At 44.6% G+C, this 16,660-nt stretch overlaps 1 protein-coding gene across 1 annotated transcript in view; it reads right to left on the reverse strand.

The window, feature by feature from the left end:
• The window catches only part of LOC106805644, a 61,252-nt gene that overhangs the window by 21,769 nt on the left and 22,823 nt on the right, over window positions 1-16,660 (reverse strand). The window contains exons 2-4 of the mRNA XM_014807332.1: window positions 7,416-7,822; window positions 3,909-4,058; window positions 755-864 (exon numbers count right to left, since the gene is read on the reverse strand). Coding sequence (XP_014662818.1) covers window positions 755-864; window positions 3,909-4,058; window positions 7,416-7,671 — 516 coding nt within the window. The 5' untranslated portion in view covers window positions 7,672-7,822. The remainder of the gene's footprint in view (window positions 1-754; window positions 865-3,908; window positions 4,059-7,415; window positions 7,823-16,660) is intronic.

Raw genomic sequence — 16,660 nt, forward strand, 5'->3', positions numbered from 1 at the left:
GGACGTACGTCTAGGACGCATCGTGTAAATAGGCCTGGCACTCACGCAGTAGCTTCCCTACACTCACGCAGCAGTAGATTGAACACTGCAGTTACCAACTATATAGCTAGCACATACGGAAACTTCCTAATCATCGACTGAAGGCCTAGGACGTACACCGTGTATGACAATGCAAACGCAATGTCGGAAGAAATTAGAACATCCGTCCTGTGCATCCGATATCGCAAGGGTCATACATTTGCATTGTCATACACGGTGCGTTTTGGACGTACGTCCTAGACGTACGTTTAGGACGCATCGTGTAAATAGGCCTTCACACCGACATAAACTTGCCAATTATCGCTCGCTCGCCAACTACCGATTCGTGAATTATTCCAATTAATACACGTACGTGCTATCATGAGCTCTCGGAAAAAATCATGTACAAACGGTTATCTTCCTAATTTGCGACTTTCTTTTAGGAGAGTCGTATAGGAATTACCTTAACAAATCAAGACAGAGGATAAGCCAAGCAATGCTAACATGTTTTGCAGCAGTTCTGCGTAACGCTCGTGGTAGAATTGGATCGGGTTTCATATAGTCGAACGGAAGTGTTAATTTTGGATACTTATAAAACGGTTATAAATTGGAATCTGAAGCTCAATGAGCATCATGTACTGTACGGCGTTTACATAGCTACACAACGCATGTAACCAAATAGTAACACAACCTAAAGTATTTCGTATAAAACTAGTATGGATTAGCTGTAGCTTACCGTTGCTGGCAGGACACCTCGTGAAATAGATTGAAATCTTGATATCTGTTCTAGCGTCGGCTCCACTTCTTCCGGTATGGAGTTCTTTCGCAGTCTCATGGGTAAATACCCTATAATAAAATATCTCAAGCTACTGACCAATACAGTACACTGCTAGTTGACATGCTTTGTTTATACATGACACGAACCTGCCTAAAAGTGTGTTTGTACCTTTATGTACTACTAGCTGCGGGTACCTGCTGCGCTGGGTAAAATCGTGCTACTAATTCATAGTAGTAATAATGGGACACAATAGGAACATTGGGTAAAAATCGACAATAACATTGCAGACAATATTAATATTTAGAAATGAGTGTAATAAGATAATAAGCATGGGAAAAACGGAAAAACTGTTACGTATGACATTTATATGACAGCACAACCGAACTTAGAACACCTGGGACATAATAGTAATATGGTGTAAATGACAAAAAGTTATTATAAGAGCATGTAAGGATGGGTTGCACTTTTCATTTGAAAACCTCTTGATAAAGAATGTTTTTCGTCTTATTCTCTGGTGCAAATATATAGAGATTCCTGGCGTCTCCAACTCTTGAGCTCCCCACGTACAGCTATCCATTGTGAGATCGTAGCATGAATAAAAGGAATATAGTATCAGGAGCTAATAATGAGAAATTTGTCATTATTAGCTGCTCATAGTATAGATAGAGACACGCAACCCATGCACATTGAAATGAAGAAATTTTCCTACTGAATCAGAAACTGCATAGCTTTCGAGATGCATTCTGAGATCGTAGCATCTGAACTGCACCTCTGAGCTGAGTGAGTAGTACCTCTAAACTGGTTGAACTGGTGCTGGTTGTGGTGTGTTTTAGTATTGGTTTCGGTTTCACAATACCAGCAGCCGGATGAGGTGAGGGAATCGATTTTTCTCTGTGTGGCAGCACTGTACAGTCAGTGCTGACATTGTGTGAAGTTTGACGAATTGACGGGTTTTTCACGGATTTTTCGGTGAGTTTGACGGTTTCACAGGTTTTTTTCGTCTAGGAACACTCCCCGGGTATAAGAGATGGCCCTGTGAAAATTCCATCCAGATCGCTTGGGCGGTTTGGCCGCCTATAGGGAAGATACATACATACGAACTCAAATATATATTAGACTAGCTGTGGGTACCCGCTTGGCTGGGTAAATCGGGCTACAATTGCATAACTATATATTGGACACAAATAGGAATTGGGTTAAGAAATCGACAATAATAACATTGCACACAATATAAACTATTTACAAATCAGTGTAATAAGAATAATGAAGGCAGTGGGAAAAACCTGTTACGTATGACATTTATAATGACAGCAGAAACAACTTAGAAGGCCCTGGAATAATAGTCAATATGGTCGGAATAATGAGAAAAGAGTTATTATGAGGGGAGGCAATGGTACGAATTGGGTTCAGGTTTTTTCATTTGAAAACCCTCTGATAAACAATGGTTTGCCGTGTTATTGTCTGGTGGAAATATGTAGAAGATTCGCTGGCGTCTCGAACTGTTGAGCTCATTACGTCGCTATCGGCATTGTCAGATTCGTAGGATGAATAAAGCGAATTGGGTATATAATATAGATAGAGACAGGCCAGCGAGTCGGGGTCTGTGTCGCATTGGAGTATTTGTCTTAGTTAACTGCTTGGCAGCGCACATGCACCATTGTAAATAGAAGGAATTTTCGCTAGCGTAATCATGAAAAGGCAATAGCTTTCGAAATGGTTACAGATGGATTCGTGAATCGAGGCATGAATAAAAAAGTCGATATATTGTATAGAGACAGGCCAGCGAGTGGGAAATTTGTAATTATATAAGAATGTTTACTCACGTTGTAGCGCGTCCTTTCGCGTTGAATTGGTTTTGAGCAATCGTAACCTGCTCAACTATATGATATCATACCTAAATCTATAGTGAATCCTATATAATACTTTACAAATCGTCTTAATCAAGATAACTAAGCATGGTAAAAACCACGGTTACGTATGACATTTATATTGACAGGCGAGCAACAGCCACTACGTATTGAACACCTGGAACATAATAGTAATAAGGTGTAAATACAGAAAACAGTTATTCTAAGCTAGCATGTATCGCAATGGGTTGCACTTCTCATTATCAAAGCCCTCTTGATAAAGCAAGATGCAGTTCGTAAACGCTCTGAACAGGTTCCTGGTTGTGCTCTGTTTTAGTATCGTTTCGGTTTCACACATACCAGCAGCTTGATGGAATGAGTGATCGATTTTTCTGTGTGGCAGCACTGTACAGTCAGTGCTGAGATTGTGTGAAGATTCACGAATTGAGGGGTTTTTCACGGATTTTCGGTGAGTTTGACGGTTTGGCAGTTTTTTTTTCAGCTAGGAACACTCCCCGGGTATAAAGATGGCCCTGTGAAAATTGCATCCAGATCGCTTGGAGCGTGTTGGCCGCCTATAGGGAAGATACATACATACAGAAAAAAATCATACATACATACATACATACCTAGCATAAAACATATCATAGATACATAGATACATACGAACTCAACTATATATTAGATGATAGATTCTCACCGAGTGTTATTGTGCACATAGTATACAATGTACTAGTGTCATTATAAGCATTAACTATATAAATAACTATATAAAGAACGCAGATGTAACACGAATAGATGAATATAGTATATATATATTAATATTAATAAATATAATATAATAAATAAATATAATATATTATCACCATTATGACTACGTCTACAAAACTATCAACATTACCCATACGAATCGGCATGTGCGCGTAGAATATAAATGCGCACCGTTAAATATATGGGTCGCTATGTCGAGTACGGCAGCTGATCGGCGCATATACTACATAATATATAGTAATAATATAGTAATACTACATATATAGTAATAATATAGTAATACTACATATATAGTAATAATATAGTAATACTACATATATAGTAATAATATAGAAATACCACATATATAGTAATAATATAGTAATATTACATATATAGCAATAATATAGTAATACTACATATAGTAATAATATAGTAATACTACATATATAGTAAGAATATAGTAATACTACATAATAGTAAGAATATAGTAATATATATAATAGCGGCTATACCTTCAGCAGGAAAGCTGACCTTGCGGCGTGGATGGATGGCTGAGTGAGGAGCGAGGTCGTCCATTCTCTCCATGCGCTGCTGCAGTAAGATGTTCGTGTGGATCTCGATCATTTCACCAGGCAGGGACTTCGACTTTGGCCTTCTGAATGCTGCAAGAGCGAACAAGCCGCTGCGCACTGTTTACAAGGAAATCGCTCATTCTCCCCTTGTCTGTCCGCCTCCACCTCCCAAGCCGACCCTCCCTCTCTCTCTCTTTCTCTCTCCCCTTTCTCCCTTTTTTCTCTCTCTCTCCCTCTCACTCTCTCGCGCGCTCTCTTTCGCTCACCGTCTCCTCTCGCTTACACTTCGTTGTCTCTTTCTTTATCCCCCTCTTCCGCTCTCTCTCTCGCTCTCCCCTCTTTCTTTCGCTCGCGCGCGCGCTCTCTCTCTCTCTCTCTCTCTGTCTGTTGTTCTCTCAATTCTCTCCCGATCTCGCTTTCTTTCGCGCCCCTCTCTCTTTCTCGCATCTCTCTATCCGATTGGTCTGGTGAGTACATTCGCGTTGCGCGCATGCGCGCAGCATCAACCAGCGGCATCTTCCATTATGTTATGGACCTACCATATCGAACTACCATAATCGCGCCAATTCAGGAAAATCAAAGAGCACTCGTGGGGAACACTGAGCGCCGCCTCGCAAGTTTGTGAAGTAGCTGATTTTCGAACAGTACTGGGTATCAATCAGTTCGCCGCCACTTATAGCAACTGTGATTTTCGCAGTAGAATTTTCAAGAAGGATATAGCACTGCTCCTGATTGCATAGAGTAGGTACGCAAGGCGAGTGACGAACAGTCTAATGATCTAGGGCGATATTGATATAGCAATAGCAGGAACTACACGGAGAAAAACCTGCATGCCAGCGCGCAAACGCACGAACGCACGTATACACGAACGAACGCTCACGCCACGCAATTATATTATTTTATCTAGGAATGGAATAATGCGTTGCCATCCAGGCGTTTGCATCGTAATAACGACATCGTATCGCGTAACTATACGTGCCAACATCCACATGCACATTTGTCTGTCTGAGAACATACGTCATCATCGCTAAGTCACGTGAAATCACCGTTAGCCGCTTGGACATCTTTACGACCTCGTAATAAAATCGATCGCGCCGCTGAAGCCCGAGAGAATGTGCCTAGAGCGTTAATCGCGAATGAATTCTGCGTCATGGTAGCTCGCGAAGACGTGACCAAACAAATTACGGACACGCACAGCAAAGGGCGCCGACAGCCAGGGCAAAAAGAGTTCCTTTATCCTCTATAAATATATCGAGCGCTCGACCATATCAAAGAGCCGCCAAAGTATTTGATATCGCCGCGTAATATCTGCACGGCTGTGCCTATTAGACGACTGAATGCGGTCAGCACGACCCGTCATATCTTTCTCTCTCTCTCTCTCTCTCTCTCTCTCTCTCTCTCTCTCCTCTAATATCTCCTTTCACGTTCGGCTTCTGTCCTTGCTTACTTCTTCCTTCCTTGTTTCACCTCTCCATCCGTCTCTCTCTCTCTCCGTTTCTTTCGCTGCCGTAATTCAATGCCATCGTGCTTGATTCACGCGCCGCCAGGCACGGACGCGATCGCCCAGCGTTACAACCGCCAACCGGTAACACACGAGCGGTCGTCATGTTACAACGCGCACACCAGTAACTACACGAGACGGTCGTCAGTTACAAGACAACCGCAGCACCGGTAACGACACGAACGGTCGTCATGTTACACAGCACACACCGCGCACAACATAACCACACGACGGTCGTCATGTTACAAACCGCACAACCAGTAACACGCACGACGGTCGTCAATGTTAACACCGCACTACCGGTAACACAACGACGTTCGTCATGTTATCACCAGCACACGGCAGGTAACACACGAGTTCGTCATGTTACAAAACGCACACCGCAGTAACACACGAGCGGTCGTCATGTTACAAACCGCAACATCCAGTAACTACACGAGCGGTCGTTCATGTTTACACACACCGCCCAACGCAGTAACACACACGGTCGTCAATGTTACAACCGCACACCGGTAACACACGACGTTTCGTCATGTTACCGCACACGGAACGACAACGACGTTCGCATCGTTTACACCGCACACATGCGGACCAGTAACCACGAAACGGTCCGTCATGTTTACAAGCCGAACAAGTAACAGCACGAGCGGTCGTCATGTTACACCCGCACACCGTAAAACACACGCCAGCTGCATGTACGCACACGGCCAGCAAAACACGCACAAACCATACACGCACGTGCACGATGACCCCCCACCACGCAACTCTACGCACGCACGCTCAGCACACACAACTCCGAGCCGAAGCAGAACACACACACACACACACACCACACACACGGCCACACACATTAACGACCACACACGCACAGCGCACGCAGCACGCACAACGCACAACGCACACGTCCACACGCAGCATGCAACACGCAACACGCACATGTCGGGAGTAGGACGCACACGCACCACGCACACGCGACACGCACACGCGGCACGCGCAACGCGCGGAACACACACACACACACACACACAACACACCACAACAACACGACCTACGACTGCACCCAAGCACTCGTTTAATAGACAGACTGGAGGTTATTGGCGCGCGACCGCGCTCATCACGAAGCGCGTGAGCCTCTATCCTTAATTAGTACCCTCGGTGATGTCATGAATACTCGTGCGCAGTGACCGACCTATATATATAAATCAGCAGCTGCGGGATCATCCGCACCTCGCAAAACTCAGATGACTTACGTGGCTTCCCACTTTATCAGCTTCGGTTCCAGTCACGTAGCTTGATTATGTACCAAGCGCCTATATTTATCAATCGCGCTTAGAATTGACCGAATTCCCGATAGGAAACTGCAGCCCTATTGCTAGCTTAGTCTAGTTGAAAAATGCCATGTATTTGAGACTCACCTGCAACAACTCCAACATTTACATATGGTTTATATTTTATATGTACTTTATGTTTTAATGTACTTTAATGTTTTAATTTAAATGTATGTTTATGTACATGTGGTATGTTTTTAATGTATGTATGTTTTAATCGTATGTTTTTATGTTTTATTATGTACTTATGTTAATAAATTCACAATTTGCGCTGATTGTCTGTCTGGAGTCGTCCATTCTCGCAAGAATAGTTATTTGTTAGGAGCGAGCATTGACCAATGTGTATACACTCGAGATAGGCTGTGGTACGGAAACAGCCGAGGTGTGCCGAGTAGGTGACCTGTCAAATATACGGGCGTGGTTAGACATAGGTACGGAAACAGCCGAGGTGTGCCGAGTAGGTGACCTGTCAAATATACGGGCGTGGTTAGACATAGGTACGGAAACAGCCGAGGTGTGCCGAGTAGGTGACCTGTCAAATATACGGGCGTGGTTAGACATAGGTACGGAAACAGCCGAGGTGTACCGAGTAGGGTCACGACCTCGATCTGTACTCACTCGCCGGAATCTCCTCCATCTCGTCATCGTTCTCGTCGTCGTCTGCCGTCGCACACTCAGGCTGCGCGCCGACGTCTTGTTCGACGTGTCTGTCCTTGCATGTGCGCGGCGTCCTGTCCCGGCAGGGGGCGGCGTCGTCGCTCGCTTCGCTGCATAGCTGAGATAGTTTCTGCTTCAGTTCGTCAAATTCGTTCACAGAGGAGCTGTCACTTAGCGTCTGCTGCGGCAAACTCTCACACAGCGGCTCCCCTTCCATCGTTGTCGTCTGCAGGTCTCCTGCGACTCCTCCTTCTTTTCCTTCTTTTCGCTTACTACTACTCCTTCTCCCTCCGCGGGAGATGTGTATGCGGCGTCTTTGTGCTCAGGTCGAGATCTTGGTTCGCGAATAGTTGTCCCCCGGTCGCTATCTGTAACAGATCACATCACTGATTACATACAATATAGTTTTACTACCTGTGAAATGTGACGCCGCAGCATACGAACGCGACCGTTGCGCCATTTGTAATTTAAAAGAAGATTACACGAGAAACGTCCCAAGCGCAAAATTATGCTGTTGAATACATTTTTTTCTCCTGCGTTTCAAATAATGGAATGCAGCACATGGAAAGGAGACCGGGACGAAGAAAACAGACTAACGCAACTATTTCGGATAAACTGTATTTAGTTGTGTCTTAGTTAGTTAATTAGCTAGTTGGTTGGTTAGTTAGTTAGTTAGTTAGTCGGTCGGTCGGTCGGTCGGTCGGTCAGTCAGTTAGTTAGTTAGTGAGTTAATTAGTTAGTTAGTTAGTAAGTCGGTTAGTTAGTTAGAAAATTAGTTAGTAAGTTAGTTACTTAGTTAGATATATAAATAGATTATTAAGTCAGTCAGTCAATCAGTCAGTCAGTCAGTCAGTCAGTCAGTCTCAGTGCAGTCAGTCAGTCCAGTCAGTCCAGTACAAGTCAGTCAGTCAGTGCAGTCAGTCAGTCAGTCAGTCAGTCAGGTGCAGTCATGCAGCTCAGTCAGTCTGATCAGTCAGTCAGTCAGTCAGGTCAGTCAGTCAGTCAGTCAGTCCAGTCAGTCAGTTCAGTCAGTCAGTCAGGTCAGTCAGTCAGTCAGTCAGTCATCAGTCAGTCAGTCAGTCAGTCAGTCAGTCAGTCAGTCAGTCAGTCAGTCAGTCAGTCAGTCCGTCCGTACCGTCCAATCCGACCGTACGTCGAGTCAGTCATGTCAGTCAGTCAGTCCAGTCATTCAGTCCAGTCAGTCAGTAGAAGTCAGTCAGTCAGTCAGGTCAAGAACACCAGTCCAGTCAGTCAGTCAGTCAGTCAGTCAGTCAGATCAGTCAGCTCAGGTTAGATTGTAGTTAGGTTAGATTAGTTAGTTAGATAGGTTGTTTGTTTCGTGTTTACGCCGAGTTTTCTGCTTTGCGTAACTGGGAAATCTGAGGACAATATAACGACATCAGCTCAGTGTTAATCTCGTTCATTTACACTCAGACGCACGTTAAGCCGATGTAATCACATTTTCAATAGAGTTAATTATTAATTAACTAAATAATTACGGCTTTAATTTTTTGGAATACTCCCGCAAATACCAAACACTAAAAAATGCATCCGCCTATAGCCATTAAATTCGGGCGTGCGTAAAGCCCGTGTCTACACTAGCAGAACTTTAGTTTCAAACTCGAGCAAACTCTGAGCAAACTCCGAGTTTGCCAAAGAAAAGTTTTCCAAAGTTTGCCAGTGTAGACCAGTTGGCAAGACTTCGGCAAACTAGTTTGCCAGAACAGTTAGGCCGTGCACCTTCGTGGCAAACTAAGTTGCTCGAGTTTGCTGGAGGTTTGGAATAAACTCAGGGCCATTCAGAATGACAGTTTGTAGTCATGTGATCCTGCAAGATAGACAAACATTGGACATGTGACATTGGAATATACAGTCAGTACGAGTGAAACTCCCGCGAGTTTTGCTCGATTTGCGGCGAGTATTGTTCAGAGGTTTGCTGCGAGTTTGCTCGAACTCGGAGTTTGCTCCGAGTTTGCCAAAACTAAAGTTTGCTAGTGTAGACATGGGCTGTAGAAGTGCGTAGAGAGGCATCTGCCAATAAAAATGTCGTTACGAGGCACGGTGACGTCAAGCTCATTGTCTAACCAGTAAACCCACGACAATGAGCGTGGTGACGTCATGCATTTTTTAGACCTGTTAATAGCACTAGCTGGAACCCGCAGCCTACGCGCGGCTTAGAGTGACTGTGCATGGACATTGTTACCAGTAGTGTTATGTGTAAGGTGTTATACTGGAGAGTTTAAGTTGTTGCACATGTTTGTTTTTATGGTTGAGTATGTCAATACAAAATACATGTACATCATGTTACAGCGTAACACATAACACGCATTTGTTGGCAATACACAGTGAAATAGACACACACACACACACACAGCACACACACACACAGCACACAACACACGAGGGACGGCTACAAATGTCTTTTATTGCTATCGCCTATGTACTGGTTGATGATACGGACTGCAAAGTTCGATATAGATGATCCATTGGGCTGGTAGGTCGTCGCCACCGTTAACAGCCACATTGCTGCGTACCGAAGCGTGAAGTAGACGTGGTGGCTTCGCAAGTGTTTCCACTCTATGCGGCACCTAAGCCGTAATATTAGCGTGCTTGTAAGATCGAACGCGCTTGTGACAGCGTCGCTGTTGCAGCCGACAAATCGCAGCACAGCTTTGAATACCGAGACATCTGAAATACGTGTGTGATCACGAACAGTGCTTACGCACTTTTCAAAATTATCCTGAAATAAAGAACTCTAGCAAAATTCCTAGGAATGTTACGAAGGAAGTTGTCAGATGAAGTGCCAATTTCTTCAAGTCAGCTCTGATGGAAATTCAACTTGTACATCTCATATCGGAAAACTATCCCGAAATAGCTACTGAACATTTAACTTCAATTATTACATGCTTAGTTCTACTTACATTATTGGGGCTTTACAACAATCTCTGTGCATGCAGGCACAACGTTCACAGTAACGGCGAAAATATCTAGCAAGGGCAAAGATATAGCGCCCGACCAAGTTTGTCAGGCAAATCTTTACCTTTTTTGGTCTTGTTAAGGCCTTTTTTTTTCGGCGTTTTCAAACCGAGTAAAGTTTAGGAACGCGCCGTCCGTGTATTGATGCGCTCTCCTTGTGAATTTGGCGCTATTTGCGATAAAACTGACGCGAGTCCTTTCATTAACATGACATACATAACAATACAACATTCGGCCAAATTACAGTAAGATGATAAGAACAGAGAAGATAAACCAGTAGCCCACGCTTTACACTGACTGGTAAGAATTTGATGACGTCACTAACATTGTATACACATGAAATGCCACGGGCGATAAGAATTCTGTGACGTCACGCATATATTGTTTTAGCTGTTCTCTGCTGGATTACCCGTAACAAACGCTGGCCTTCACTCGGTATCCCGAGATCTTACAGCAATATAAGCGGCCCGCCTCGCACGGTTTCGCAACCTCATGTCTAGCTAGTCCTAGGCAGGCGGATCGGGGATACATTCGCATGGACTGAGGCTGTCTTTATGTAATTAGGACGTCATTGTGTAAATTACGCGCGTAAATTCTTTTCGCATACTCTTCACAGTACACCCGATCTCGCGTCAGCGAACGCGCGTGAGTAGATGTGGTTTAACGTAATAACTGGCGTTGCGTGCATAGTGCGTGCAGTAAAAGCGTGGCGTGGCGCGTGTAGCGTGGCGCGCCGCGTTGCTCCTGCAGGCGGTTCGGTCTGCTATGCGATCACCCTCCTCCGCCCCACTCCAGCCTGTGAGTGCGAGACTGAGCCGTGCGGCGGGACCTGACAGCGACGCTTGTGTTCGTCTCACTCCGCACCGCCTATTAACGTGTCGCGACACGACGCGGCGCAACAGCGTAGTGACGGCCTGGTCGCGTCGCACCGTCTAATGTGACTCACGTCCGCGTGAGCGTGATGAGCGGCCGCACCGCCGCCCGCCTTACGTGAGATGCTCGCAGGCCTGCCGCATCCCGAAATGCCTGCGTGCCGAGCAGTGCGTGCGTGCGTGCGTGTGTGTGCTGCGTGCGCGCGTGCGCATGCGCATGTTGTGATTCATGACCATTCATCCATCCATTCCATCCGTCGACTGCCCGCTCTCTGCGCGCTCGCGTACCGGCGTGGCGTGCGTGTGTGTGTGTGGGCTGTGTGGGCATTTGTGTTTCTGCTTTTTTGTCTGTCTGTTTGTCAGCTCGCTCTATATAGCTTTCGTTCCGCGTCCCTCTCTCGCTCTCCGTCTCTGTTTAATACTAATCTGTTATTCTCTGATTAGCGTCTCTGTTATTCTACTTGGCGTGAACGTCATCAAGTGGGTTTGTCGTGGTTTTAGTTATCATTCTATACTTAATGAATCCGAATCACAGCTTGGCAGCGCGACAACGCAGCGGGGGCTACGTGCTCAAACCTCACTCATAAGAAATACGTAACTTAAATACGCAACAAATAACAAGTGCCGGAGGAGCGACAGCGCATCATCTAACATCTATGCGGTGACTCTGTGGTGGGGTGGTGAAGATCTAGTACCCTGTTAGTCGCCAATGTGTTCACATACACCCGAACAGTGAAGGCACAAGGGATGGTATCAAAGGAACGCTTCTCCAAAAGAATGTTCGTCTGGGATCGTTTATGAAAGTTGCCAGACGAGATGGCGCGTACGTTTAAAAGTGTTTCAGATTAAAGGATGGAAGCTGCCCATCGTACGTAGTAAGCAATCAACTATTTGCCAAGACAGAATAGGTAAGGCATGCATCCATTTACCGTACGCAAGCCTAACAGGCTAAAATAGAGAGTGCGCACGTACACTAATTAATGCGCAGGCAAAAACACTACACCAGTACCTACGCACCACAATGCAACTGCATGGCCACTGGCAGTGGCATATACGTTACATGTAACACACTGACAAGTAACAGAATGGCAATAGAAATTATACGATTTAAGGACATAAACCTTCACAGCAAATTTTAGCCTTTTGAATTTCACATGTGACATTGTAGCCTCATACATCCAGGCATGTATATGAATTCTAACTAGCAAACCCGGCAGTCAAATTCCTTTACTAACAGTAAACTAAATTTATCCATATGTTTACCCCGCCTGCTTGAGGTCAAAAAGGTTATCCGAACTTACTCTCGCATGTTACAGCAGAATAGTTACATTTGCATGGTCTTTATCAAATTAAGCCCAATAAAAAATGCTAGGTCACCCTGAAACAAAAAGTTTATCCAATCGCTCCGTGCAGACCATGTCCTCAGAAAATGTCTAGAAATGCTGCGCTGTGCCCCAATTGACACTTTGACCTGTGACTCCAATTTGCGCACAGTGATGCTCCATTTGTGCCCAAACTGTTGACGCACGGACGGACGGACGACGGACTCATGCGATTCTATCAGCTGCATCTGACTATGTCAGATGAAGGCTAAAAAACATCGTAACTAAGTAAGCAGGAATTTATTGATATTTCGACATTCGCCGTCCGTGACCCGTTTTTATGTTTAAATGCATTATTTCACATGCGATCAATTTGGCTCACGCACGGCCTGACTTGTCGTCTACCCGCTCTACCACATACAATTTCGTTGCCAATAGGAAGCGATATTGGCTCAGCATAGATGTGCAGCATGGTTAAATCTGAGCGGTGCGAAACGCATCGAGATTTGAAATGACGTCACGCCTCTACACATAGCCCCTGTCACAAACTGATGTTAGTAAATGTTAGGCTACCGACACAGTCCGTACAGTACAGTGTAAGATCTGGTTGCCCTTGAGAAGTACATATATGACGTGCGGTGGTAATAATATGGCCATTACATTTTCGCTGCAGAATGGCGCGAGTTGTTTGCCGCGGGAACAAGGAAATGGGAACGCGGCGGGCAGGAGCGAATTTGTTCTATTTTTATTGGCTTTACGAGGCGAGTTTTGTTTATTTAGCTTCACACTATGGGAAATTGGCGAAATAGAAGCGTTTAATGTGCGCAGCTATATACATTGACAAGACAAAATAAATTTAATGTTTCGATTATTGTATCCGACATGTCTGCACATAGTTATACATAAAATGAGTTTATACATATACGTTATCTCTCTGCCTCTTCCTTTTCTTCATTCTGTAAGTGTTACTGATGAGTGTGGCAATGTACGTGTGAGATACCACTTGCGTGCGTGCATGCATGCATGTGTTTTAGCGTCAATGATATGTGGCGCGCAGTGCGCGGGAGTGAGTGTGTTATTATGCGTACGTGGCAATCGTGCACAGTATGCGTAATGTGTGTTTGTGGGTGTGGTATGACGTGAAAACCCTAAACGCTATTGGGTATTTTGCTGGCTGAAGATGTGCATCAATCGAGTCAAACATGATTAGAACCGCTTGACCATGAATGCTAACTGTGAATGTTTTACCAGGGCGTAAATCGGCGAAGGGAATGGGGAGAATGCATCTGCCCCCCGCTCTTGGGAGGGGGAGGGGGTTGGTCGCCTGTAACAATATTCCGCCTGAGATTGCAAAAAAAAAAAGAGAGAAAAAAGATAGCCAAAATGTATCGGGTTGCAACATACAAAAACACTTAGAAATTGTGAAGAAATTGCAATTATTACCTGTGTTTTAATACATGGTATATTACTAATAGTAACCTACAATGTGTACGCGATCTCTGAAAAGTCAGGAAAAGTGTTTTGAATGCCAAACTTGTAGGTTGAGTCTAAGGGTTGAGATAGTGTCATCAGACATGAGATATGGCGACAACAGTAAATGCGCGTCAAAAATTAGCAGGAAAATGGCTTAAATATTTGCAAAATTTTCTGGGGGGCATGTCTCCAGACCCCCCCTAGCACTGGCTATGCCTACGACGCGGGCGCTGTTGCGCAGCCAAGGTTAATTATCGCCCCCGCTAATCGCCGATCAATTCCCGATCCCACTCCTCGGTCGGATTACGCCGCCTGATGTTTTACCTCACTCCGAGTCTAGCAGGTAGCGCTAGAAATTCATAGATATCTAATGTTAAAATTGCTGTATATAGATACCTATGTTTCAGATTCCTCGTAGTATTGGCATTGTAACGCAGCAGTATATTGTCATAGCGTGCCGTACGTATTGTGTCGTACGCATATGTTGCATCGTAAAACGCGGTCGTAAGCATAGAAATAATCATACTAGTTATTCTATATACTTAATAGGCCCACTAACTAGTTATACTATAACTATAATATAATATACTGTGTGCTCTATATATTTCTAAGGTATCACGTATCACTTCGCATTCAATATCGTATCTATCACACTATACTCGTATCAAAATTGTATCTACCACATCGCATTTAGTTTATCGTATGCAATCAAGAGCAGATAAAGAAGGAGAGCGTACTAAGGGGTAATAAATGCTGAACGCATGCTGCAGTATTAGTCGAATTAATAAAACTTTTCCCGTTTTATTTTATACGATTCCTTTGCAGTATAATTGATTAGGCTGTCCTACCTTGTTCATGATAAAACAAACCGCATGTCCGCCTACGCATGCCCTCCTACGCTGAAGATAATGAGCGGTGAAAATCTGGTATTTTCACGCGAAACGCGCGAATTCGAGATCAGTGTATTACCTGGCGTCCCTCCTCCGAAGTGTTTCCAGTGTGTTGGCATTCCGGTCGCCGATGGTGTAGGCGCCATAGTGGCGCCTGACGTCACGTAATACTACGCAAGAGTTTTACTATACAAATCGCAGCGTGAGGTGGGCGTGAGGTGGCACAAAGGTGGGGGTCATCACTATGGCAAAATCAATAACGACGTCATTCGGACACGACGCGACGTTTCCCGAAAAGTTATAACACTTCGAGTGAGGGACGGCAGTAAACACTGGATCTCGAGTTCGGGTTTCGGGAAAATAACGGCCAAGATTTTCAGCGCTCATTATCTCAGTCGTAGGGGCATCGTAGGCACATGCGGTTTGTTTTATATGAACAAGGCAAGACAGGCCTAATTCAAATAATAGCTGGCAAGGATCGTTCAAAGATAAAAACGGAAAAGTTTAATTATTCGACTAATACTGCCAGCATGGGTTTCAGCATTTTACCTTGTACGCTCTCCTTGCTATTATACGCTCTTGGTATCATATACACCATCTCTTATGCGCATGTATCGTGTGGTATTAACGCATCTCACTATATTGCGCAATGCATTGTATCGATGGTTGCGTATCGTATCTCAGTCGTACTAAGCAATAGGGCTTCGTGTCGCATCGTATCGGCAACCGTTTTGTCGGCGCGTACTGAACACTTAATCTTTCGTGCTTGTTTGTGTCACCTGAATGATATGTAGCGAAACGCTGTCGTCCGCTCTACACGGCACGTAAACCCACATTTTGATTGCAGCAGCAAGCCGTCTCCATTAACGTAGGTTAATACTAGACGGATAAATTGCCTAAGTAAGCGCCAATTTCATTCTGTGAACGCGACACAGGCGAGGTTCAACATGCATACGCGCCACACCGGCTTAATTCGCTCAGCGGACAGAGCAGCGCGCTGCCTGTGTCTCGCTCACACACACACACACACACACCCACACACACACACAGCACACACACAGCACACACACACACACACGCACACACGACACACACGAGTCACACTAACGGCCACACCAAATCCACACAAAATCGTCCGGTGTGGGCATTGTCAGAGAATCTCGACTAACAGACGGCGCGTGGACGTGCCAAAATGCTGGTTTTCTGGGGCTGTCAAGGCTTTAGGAAAATTTTTACCGATTTTTTTTTTTCAAGCTTTATATTTTCGATGGCTAGCACTATGTGCCACCTGAGTGTACATGCTCATTTCTCCATATAACGGTACATGTAAACGGTCAGAGGCGTTTTGCTTGCCGCGCGTACATGTTTGTAGTGAGCCGCCGGCTGACGTCAAGAAAAAGTGCTTATTTCTTCTCATCCTCGATTTCCTGCAGTAGTAGCCGATGTATATAATGGATTATTTCCACTGTGATTACAACTCTGAATAATTAATTTTCACTCGTTTAATGGGACACATATTGCTGTAAAAAAGTGGCGTCAGGATTGTAATTAAGTGGCCGTATTTATTAGTTATGGCCTCCTTTATTGGCAAAAATTTTGCAATTCTAACACACAACTTGATTTTAAGCAGTAGTTTTTTTTAATTTTTCTGCAGTAAATATGAAACTTAAAGA

The sequence above is a fragment of the Priapulus caudatus genome, unplaced genomic scaffold (assembly GCF_000485595.1).
Source record: "Priapulus caudatus unplaced genomic scaffold, Priapulus_caudatus-5.0.1 Scaffold121, whole genome shotgun sequence".
Classification (NCBI taxonomy): domain Eukaryota; kingdom Metazoa; phylum Priapulida; class Priapulimorpha; order Priapulimorphida; family Priapulidae; genus Priapulus; species Priapulus caudatus.